This window comes from Lathyrus oleraceus, chromosome 1, assembly GCF_024323335.1.
Source record: "Lathyrus oleraceus cultivar Zhongwan6 chromosome 1, CAAS_Psat_ZW6_1.0, whole genome shotgun sequence".
In the NCBI taxonomy this organism is placed as follows: domain Eukaryota; kingdom Viridiplantae; phylum Streptophyta; class Magnoliopsida; order Fabales; family Fabaceae; genus Lathyrus; species Lathyrus oleraceus.
The window spans coordinates 433,550,338-433,560,648 of record NC_066579.1 but is presented as its reverse complement, the minus strand read 5'-3'; the positions used below and the strand labels follow the sequence as shown (position 1 = coordinate 433,560,648).

General features: G+C 43.0%; 1 protein-coding gene across 1 annotated transcript; it reads left to right on the top strand.

Annotated features, from left to right (window-relative positions):
* Positions 1-3,857: 3,857 nt before the first annotated feature.
* Positions 3,858-5,069, top strand: LOC127080345 (uncharacterized; the record flags this gene model as incomplete). Its single annotated transcript, XM_051020675.1, has 1 exon — positions 3,858-5,069. A coding segment is annotated over one exon (1,212 nt), but the record flags the coding sequence as incomplete, so codon positions are not given.
* Between the last annotated feature and the right edge of the window lie 5,242 nt (positions 5,070-10,311).

The window sequence follows — 10,311 nt, the reverse complement described above, 5'->3', positions numbered from 1 at the left end:
TGAGAGAATGGTGGCCAGCGCTCCCTCTGATTTCACCGAGATGGTGAACATGGGGATGCGTCTTGAAGAAGGCGTCCGCGAAGGACGGTTGGCTAAAGATGATAATTCTTCCTCTAAACGATATGGAGCGTTTAAGAGGAAAGAAGGTGAAGCGCATGCTGTGCAGTCTCAGCCAAAACATCGAAGACCCTCTGTTCAGAGGAAGCCTGCACATCGTGCCGGACATCAGCATCAGGTGGCTAGTGTAGCGCCTGTATTCAAGGATAATGCTCAGCAGTATCAGCATCAGCAGCAATATCCACAACCGCAATATCAACAGCAACAGCAACGTCCACAGCAACAGGCTTACCAGCCTCGTGGAAGTACAACCAACCAAGCAAATGTGAACTATGATAGGAAGAAGGTCAGTTTCGACCCTATTCCGATGACATATACAGAACTTTATCCCTCCTTGTTGGAGAGGAAGTTGGTTTCGCCCAGGGATCCTCCTGCAATTCCTGCAAATCCGCAATGGTGGTACAAACCAGACCAGCATTGTGTCTACCATTCCGGTGCTCCGGGCCACAACGTTGAGAACTGTTTCCCGCTGAAGAATAAGGTTCAAGACCTCATGAGAAGCGGAATTCTGAGTTTTGAAGACTCCAATCCGAATGTCACCAGGAACCCATTGCCTTCGCATGGGAAATCTGTGAATATGATCCAGGAAGACCTTGGGAAGTACAAGGTGAAATATGTCAGTCATATCCGGCAGTCATTGGTTGGATTACATAAGATGCTGTGTCAGCACAGCTATTTGAAGCATAACCATGACCAGTGTCGCGTCTGTTCTGTCAATCGTTTGGGTTGTGACCAAGTTCGCAAGGAATTACAAATGCTGTTGAATGAAGGTACCATTGAGATTCTCCAGAATCGCAATGTGGATGTTGTTGAGCCCGAAGTGAGTGTTATCTCCCCGGTGTTCAAATTGCCTGAGCCTGTTGTTATTCGGTACAATAGCAACAAGCCTAAAGCTTCGCCTTCTCTGATTATCAAGCCAGCCGGCCCTGTGCCGTATTCATCTGATAAGGCCGTACCTTTCCGGTACAATCCTGTTGCTGTCCAGGATGGGGTTGAAGTACCTTTGCCTTCCACTTCCGTGACCACTATCGCTGATGTTAGTGGATTGACCCGGAGCGGTCGTGTGTTTTCCGCACCCACCAAAGCTCCTGCTGTTTCTTCTGAATCTGTTGAGCGCCCTGTAGGGAACGCTGTGAATGTTCAGAATCCGGCACTTGATGTCGCCAAACCCTCCTCGTCTGTACAAAAGACTCCTGTTTCTTCTGTTGGCCCGAGTGGCATTGTTGATGAAGAATCTGATGAGATGCTGAGGCTCATCAGAAAGAGCGAGTATAATATTGTAGACCAGCTTCTACACACGCCCTCCAAGATTTCCATCCTTTCTTTATTGCTGAATTCAGAGCCTCATCGGGAATCTCTGCAGAAAGTTTTGGATCTGGCATATGTCGATCACGACGTCACCCTGGAACAATTTGATAGCATTGTTGCAAATATTACCGCTTGCAACACTCTGAGCTTTTGTGACGCTGATCTCCCTGAGGAAGGAAGAGACCACAACATGGCTTTACACATATCTATGAATTGCAAATCTGATGCAATGTCCAATGTACTGGTGGACAATGGATCGTCCCTTAATGTATTGCCAAAATCCACACTCTCTCGTCTGTCATATCAAGGTCCTCCTATGAGGCAGAGTGGGGTTGTTGTAAAAGCTTTTGATGGGTCGCGCAAGACCGTGATTGGGGAAGTTGACCTCCCGATCAAGATTGGACCAAGTGATTTCCAGATCACTTTTCAAGTAATGGATATTCACCCATCTTACAGCTGTCTCTTGGGCAGACCATGGATTCACGAGGCTGGCGCCGTGACATCCACCCTACACCAAAAGTTGAAGTTTGTGAAAAACAAGAAATTGGTTGTAGTAGGGGGAGAAAAGGCTCTCCTGGTCAGTAATCTATCTTCTTTCTCGTATATTGATGCTGAGGATGAAGTTGGAACTCAGTTTCAAGCTTTATCTATTGATAAACCAATCGAGAAGAAGTCTCCTTCATTCACTTCCTACCGAGATGCTAAGCTGGCCATTGAATGTGGTGCAATCGCTGGATTAGGGAAAGTGCTTGAACTTGAAGATAACCGATCCCGGGCTGGCATTGGCTTTGGTTCTGGGGCATGCAATGAGCAAGGTCTGTTCACCAGTGGAGGATTCATCCATGCTGATCAACCTGCAGAAGAGGAAGCTGCTGCTATCATTGAAGAAGAAGATGCAGAAGACCTGAACAATTTTGTTATTCCTGGTGGTGTCTGCCACAATTGGGTCGCTGTGGATGTTCCTACGGTTATCCATAGATTAGAGTAATTGTTCATTTTGTTTAAAACCCTTCTCCCATGCCAAAAGGAGAAGTGATGACATTGTTGGCAAAGCATATATACAATGATATTTTCATTCAATTTTGCATTGTCAAAACATTTGTTTTTCCTTTGTTTTCACTTTTTGCTTTTCTTTATGAAATCAGTGATCACAAAAAACCATAAAAACAAAAATAAAAGCTGTAAAAGCAACATTTTTCATCTGCATAATGATTTGTTTGTTTAAATTCTGAAGTTTTTCTTAACCAAAATCATTATGCAGGTTGATCCTAAAACCCATTGAACATAATGATCCAACGCCATCTCCCAACTTTGAATTCCCTGTATTTGAGGCAGAAGAAGATGACGTTGAAGAGATTCCTGATGAGATCACCCGTCTCCTTGAGCACGAAGAGAAGATCATTCAGCCGCATCTCGAAGACTTGGAAACAGTCAACTTGGGATCTGAAGATTGTGAGCGCCTGGTGAAGATTGGGGCACTTCTTGAAGGGTCTGTTAAGGAAGATTTGATCAGCTTGCTACGAGAATATTCAGATATCTTTGCTTGGTCCTATGAAGACATGCCGGGTTTAGATACAGATATTGTGCAACATTTCCTGCCTTTGAAGCCTGAGTGCGTGCCTGTGAAGCAGAAGCTCAGAAGAACTCATCCAGATATGGCAGTGAAGATCAAAGAGGAAGTTCAGAAGCAAATTGATGCGGGGTTTCTGGTGACTTCGACATATCCTCAATGGGTGGCCAATATTGTGCCTGTTCCTAAGAAGGACGGAAAAGTCCGTATGTGCGTTGATTACAGAGATTTGAATAAAGCTAGCCCAAAAGATGATTTTCCTCTACCACACATTGACATGTTGGTAGACAATACAGCTAAATTCAAAGTCTTTTCCTTTATGGACGGATTTTCCGGATATAATCAAATCAAGATGGCACCAGAGGATATGGAGAAGACAACATTCATCACACCTTGGGGAACATTCTGTTATCGAGTGATGCCCTTCGGTTTGAAGAACGCCGGAGCCACGTATCAACGAGCTATGACTACCTTGTTTCATGATATGATGCACAAGGAGATAGAAGTCTATGTTGATGATATGATTGCTAAGTCCCGAACGGAAGTTGAGCATATTGAGCATTTGTTGAAGCTTTTTCAGCGTTTGAGGAAATTCCAGCTTCGTCTGAATCCGAACAAATGTACTTTTGGAGTCCGTTCCGGCAAGTTGTTGGGTTTTGTGGTAAGTGAAAGAGGTATTGAGGTTGATCCTGCAAAGGTCAAAGCAATACAAGAGATGCCCGCACCCAAAACTGAGAAGCAAGTCCGAGGTTTTCTTGGCCGCTTGAACTACATTTCCAGATTTATATCCCACATGACTGCCACATGTGCGCCGATATTCAAGCTCCTCCGGAAAGATCAGTCTCATGATTGGACCGAGGATTGCCAGAAAGCTTTCGACAGTATCAAAGATTATCTGTCCGAACCTCCGATTTTGTCTCCGCCAGTGGAAGGAAGACCTCTGATTATGTACTTAACAGTTCTTGAAGACTCGATGGGTTGTGTACTCGGTCAACAAGATGAATCAGGGAAGAAGGAGTTTGCTATCTACTACCTCAGTAAGAAGTTTACTGATTGTGAGTCTCGGTACTCTATGCTTGAGAAGACGTGCTGTGCTTTAGCTTGGGCAGCTAAGCGTTTGCGCCAGTACATGATTAATCATACAACTTGGTTGATATCCAGAATGGATCCAATTAAGTATATCTTCGAGAAGCCTGCTTTAACTGGGAGGATTGCCCGTTGGCAGATGCTGTTGTCTGAGTATGATATTGAGTATCGAGCTCAGAAAGCTATCAAAGGTAGTATCTTGGCTGACCACTTAGCGCACCAGCCGATTGAAGATCATCAGCCTGTTCAGTATGACTTCCCGGACGAGGAAATTCTGTATTTGAAAATGAAAGATTGCGATGAGCCTACACTTGATGAAGGTCCAGAACCTGGTTCCAGATGGACGATGGTGTTTGATGGCGCTGTTAATCAATATGGAAATGGAATTGGGGCAGTGATTGTTAATCCCCAGGGATCGCACATTCCGTTTACAGCAAGACTAACCTTCAAATGCACGAATAATATGGCGGAGTATGAAGCCTGTATTATGGGACTTGAAGAATGCATTGACTTAAGAATCAAGTATCTTGATGTCTATGGTGATTCAGCTTTGGTCGTCAATCAGATCAAAGGTGAATGGGAGACAAATCAACCAGGTCTCATCCCATACAGAGATTATGCAAGGAGAATTTCAACTTTCTTTACAGAAGTTGAATTTTATCATATTCCTCGAGAGGATAATCGGATGGCAGATGCCCTTGCTACACTTGCTTCCATGATTGTTGTCAGATGGTGGAATGATGTTCCCAACATTACTGTGATGCGCTTGGATAGACCAGCTCACATATTTGCAATCGAAGACGTGAAAGATGACAAGCCTTGGTATTTTGATATCAAGAATTTCCTCCAGAACCAGGTCTACCCGCCTGGGGCATCTGTGAAAGATAGGAAAACTTTGAGAAGGTTGTCAGGCAGTTTCTACCTCAGTGGTGAAGTGCTGTACAAGAGAAATTTTGATATGGTTTTGCTCAGATGCGTGGATAGACACGAAGCAAACCTGTTGATGACTGAGGTCCATGAGGGTTCATTTGGTACTCATTCCAATGGACATGCCATGGCTAAGAAGATGTTGAGAGCAGGCTACTATTGGCTGACAATGGAGTCTGACTGTTGCAAGTATGTGAAGAAATGTCACAAGTGTCAAATTTATGCGGATAAGATTCATATTCCTCCGACACTCCTGAATGTGATTTCATCACCATGGCCTTTCTCTATGTGGGGAATCGACATGATCGGTATGATTGAGCCGAAAGCGTCCAACGGACATCGGTTTATTCTCGTAGCAATTGATTACTTCACCAAATGGGTTGAAGCCGCTTCGTACGCGAATGTAACCAGACAGGTGGTTGTGAAGTTTATCAAGAACCAGCTGATTTGCCGTTATGGTGTGCCAGAGAGGATCATTACTGATAATGGATCCAATCTGAATAACAAGATGATGGATGAGTTGTGCGCTGAATTCAAGATTGCACACCATAATTCCTCTCCTTACAGACCTAAGATGAATGGGGCTGTTGAAGCTGCTAACAAGAATATCAAGAGAATTATCCAGAAGATGACTGTCACGTACAAAGATTGGCATGAGATGCTGCCATTCGCTTTGCATGGATATCGTACGTCTGTACGCACTTCAACAGGGGCAACCCCTTTCTCTCTTGTTTATGGCATGGAAGCCGTTCTCCCAGTAGAGGTGGAGATCCCATCAATGCGAGTCTTGATGGAAGCCAAGTTGACTGATGCTGAATGGATTCAGAGTCGTTATGACCAACTGAATTTGATTGAAGAGAAGCGATTAACTGCCATGTGCCATGGTCAGTTGTATCAGCAAAGAATGAAGAAAGCATTCGACAAGAAGGTCAAACCTCGTGTGTTCCGAGAAGGTGATCTTGTGCTCAAGAAAGTTTTGTCTTTCGCGCCCGATTCCAGGGGCAAGTGGACTCCAAACTACGAGGGTCCATATGTTGTTAAGAGAGCCTTTTCAGGCGGTGCTTTGATGCTTACAACAATGGATGGGGAGGATTTCACTCGTCCTGTGAATTCAGATGCAGTTAAGAGATACTTTGCCTAAAAAAAAAAAAAAAAAAAAAAAAAAAAAAAAAAAAAAAAAAAAGTATATGCAAATGAAAAAAAAACAAAAAAAAAACAGAATAGCTCGCTAAGTTGAAAACCCGAAAGGGCGGCTTAGGCAAAAATGAGCGTCTCGGTGGAGAACCCGCAAGGGTAATTCAGGCAAAAATTAGAGACTTGAAAAAAGATATATTTGCATACCCGCTAGATTGAGTACCTCACTCTGGGGCAATCTAGGCAAAAATTAGGGATTTGGCAAGTAACTGCATCCTGACAAGACTTTCTGGTTCATCAGTCGTCATTTCGTCAGAAGATTCTCGATTCGTCGTCAACTGAAGCTTCGGATACATCAAGATTCAAATTGGTAGAGAAAGGATCATTATGTTCAATGTAGCCCTCTTCCAATATATATCACTGATTTCAAATTTGTACAGATCTATGGAGTCTTGCCATTTGCAGGCTACCATTCCATCAAATCAATTTGAGCTTTTTATCCAATTATTTGCACTCTCATTTGTTTCAATTCAACAAATGTTTTGCATGTTTTAAATTGATAAAATGTCATTGTTTTAAACAAATCAAATTTTTCAAAATTTTGTTTTAAACAAAGTGAACATTCACAAGATTAAAAGGATACTCAAGAATATCTCAGTGCTCTCCCGAGGGTGGCATGATTCCCAACAGGTAAGACATTGGTTCGTATTCCTGGTTTGGTGGTATCTTCTTTCTTCAGATCTTTGTTGAGGTTGTTCCTCAGACAGAGTTGTTGTTGGGGTTGTTCCCCAGTATAGTCGCAAGTAATTTGTTGTTGAAGACTTCGTTTTCTCCAGCAGCAGTTTTCCCTAGCATGGGTGTTTTCTTGTGAAGTTTCAGCGGTTGATGGTTTGTCACCTTGGTGCCCCGTTACTTTCTCCAGTGGGTCATATCCCCAGACTTTATTTGTCTCTTCAGCGCAGTCATGAGTATAACTGACTGATTGGTACTCCCCTCGGAGTCGCGAGTAGAGCTGTTATTAATACCCCCACCAGGGTTGCAAGTGGATTTGTTACCGCTGTTCCCCATGCAGTGTGCCAACAGGAATTGTCTGTTTCCTCAGCATGATCACTTTCTTTTTGAAGACTTGGTAAGTCAGTGGTTTGATACCCGGTACTTTACCCTTCCCCCGGCGAAGTCGTCTGCGGAATTGTTGCTATCTCTTCATCAGAGTTATTCTCTCCAGCAGAGCAGGATTTATTTTCCTACTCAGTGGTTGATTGGGTTGACATCCCAGTATTGCAACCATCTTTTCCTCAGCTTAGTCTGCAGAATGTTTGTTGCGGCAGTTTTGCCTGTTGAATACTCCTTCATCCCCGGTATGGTTGGATGATGGCGCTAGCCTCCAGTGAACGGATTTATCTCCTGACTGTTTGTGATCCTCAGTAGAGTGGCTTGTATTGCAGAATCTACTTGTTGTGATCAGTTTGCTGTGTATATTCTCCCCAAGTGGAATGGTTTGTCGCAGAATATACTTGTTTGATCTGTCCTCCCTCAGTGGCTTGTTCCCAAGAGAGTAGCCGACAGTTTTCCCCAATAGAGTTGCTTATGCAATTAGACTCTATTTGGATGATATCATTCTCCCTCAGTGGGTTGTCCCCCGGCGGAATTATATGGAGTTGCTTCTACAGCAGTTTGTGCTTGTGCTTACGCACCTTTGTTTCTCAGTTGACACTGAGATCCCCTGCGGATACTTTGGGACTTCTCTTGTTCCCCTACAGATTTGTCTTGGTGGCTGTTCTGCCCGTTGTGACTTTCTGTACCCTGATTGGGTTGTTTCCTGATATCTCTGATTCCCTGCTTCTTCAGCAGTACCCGCAGATCTTTGCTCTTCAGCATGTGGATCTCCGCAGATTGGCTCTCCAGTTGGTTTTTCCCCTGGAAGTATAATACCGGACGTTTGGTTCCTGAACCTGTTTGTGTTAGAACTGTCTGTTTTGTCAGCATTCATCAAACATAAATCACGCATATTCATGCATATTCATAAACATTCAGATATTCATGTTGCATTTCTTGCCATGTATCTTTTGTTTGTCGTGTCTCCTGCTATGGTGATATAGATCTCTTTACAGATCTCCCCAAGCAGATGTTGGGTGTTTAAAATCTCTCCATATAGAGTCAACCCCATAAGCAGAAAATGTGTCTGTCCTTCCTTCTGCAGTTCCCCACTGAGATATACCCTCGTGGATGACGGTTTCTTCCGTTTCCTCCCAACACATATAGTGGGATGGATTTTCCTATTTGAGTTATATCCTCATTAGGACGTGTCTTTATGCAGTCTGTCTTTTCGGATCATTCCCGAATTGACTATTTGTCAAATATCTTGTGCTTCCCAGTGGGTTGTTCCCCAGCGGAATGTTTTTGGGCCTCTGCCTACAAACCAGCAGTTGTAAGTCCTACTTTTCCTGGCTTTCTTGGCAGAATTTGTGGTTATACACCTTTTATTCTCCAGCCAGAGTTTTTGGTTTTCTACCTACTACCCGGTAGTTGTAAATCCTACTTTCCTGCTCTTCAGCAGTTTGTGGTTTGTTATAAACCCTATTTTGGTTTCCCGTGCGGATTTGTGATTTGTTCTATCCTCACGCGGAGTTGTTGGTCTTCTACCCCGTATTCGGTAGATGTAAACCCTAATTTTGTGGTTATCTTCATTCAATATATTTGATGTTGATTTTCCTTTTGCTTGTATAAGTTGCTCAGATCAGCACTTATATCCTTAGCAAGTCTTTTGTGGATAATTGCCGTATGCTAGCAATTTTATCCCCAGTGGGTCTTTTCACCGTATGCTAGTGATTTGTTCCCCGGATCATTGGTTATTTATCAATGTATCCCCAGCTAGTCTTCTGTCGATAATTGCCGGATGCTAGCAATTTATCCTCAGCAGTTCGCCTTTCATTTACCCTTTTGTCGGTAATGTCTGTTGCCCCTTTGATTGGTTATCATTATATACCTAATTTGGTATCCCGATGCCTTTCTGTTCGGTTGATTTATCCTCTTTTAACCCAGTAACCGGTTGTGGATAATCTTCCATGCGAGTATATTGTTCACGGTCTGCCGGTAATGAATAATATGTCTCATGCACTCTTCAGTCGAAGCCTTTTGTGTTTCCCCAGTCGAGTAAGATTCGTTATTTCCCTTTGCGGAGTCGGATATTTTTCTTGTTGTTGGATAATTGCCGGATGCTTGCAATTTATCCTTTGAGTTGTCTTTCGTTTACCCGTATGCTTGGTATCGATTGTCTCTCTTTTTGGTTAGTCACCTATTATATACCCAGTAACCGGTATCTCTGGTGTCTTTTCCTTTCGAGTGTATTATTCACGGTCTGCCGGTAATGAATAATATATCTCATGCGCTCTTTAGTTGGAATCCTTTGTTGATTTTCCCCAACTGAGCAAGATTCGTATTCTTTGTAGAATCGAATAGCCATCCTTTAACCAGTTTGTGTTTTGGATGATGAGTGTTTTGGAAGTGAAAACCAATTCACGTTTTCGGTAGATCACCTATTATATACCCAGTAACCGGTATCTCTGGTGTTTCTTACCATGCGAGTTTATTATCTACGTTCTGACGATAATAGATAATATATCTCATGCGAGTATTCTTATCCACGGTCTGCCGGTAATGGATATTATATCTCATGCACTCTTTGGGTTTGTGTCCCCATTTGAGTAAGATTCGTTTTCCCGTTGTGGATTCGAATGCCCATCCTGTAAGTCGATTTGCTTTTTCAAGCCCTCCTTTCGGATGATGAGTGTTTTGGAAGTGAAAACCAATTCACGTCTTCGGATTTTATCCTATAAACAACCCAGTAACCGGTTCAGGATAATTTTCCTTTCGAGTATATTATTCACGGTCTGCCGGTAATGAATAATATGTCTCATCTGAGTATTCTATCCACGTTCTGACGGTAATGGATATTATATCTCGTTCACTCTTGAGTCGATCTTTTGATTGTTTTTTCCCTCAGAGTAAGATTCATTTTCTTTGTGAAATTGAATGTCCATCCTTTAAACAAGTCTGCTGTTATAGCTCCCTTCAGGATGATGAGTGTTTTGGAAGTGAAATCCAATTCACGCTTTGGTCGGTCACCTATTATATACCCAGTAACCGGTATCCTTGGTGTTCCCTCCTTT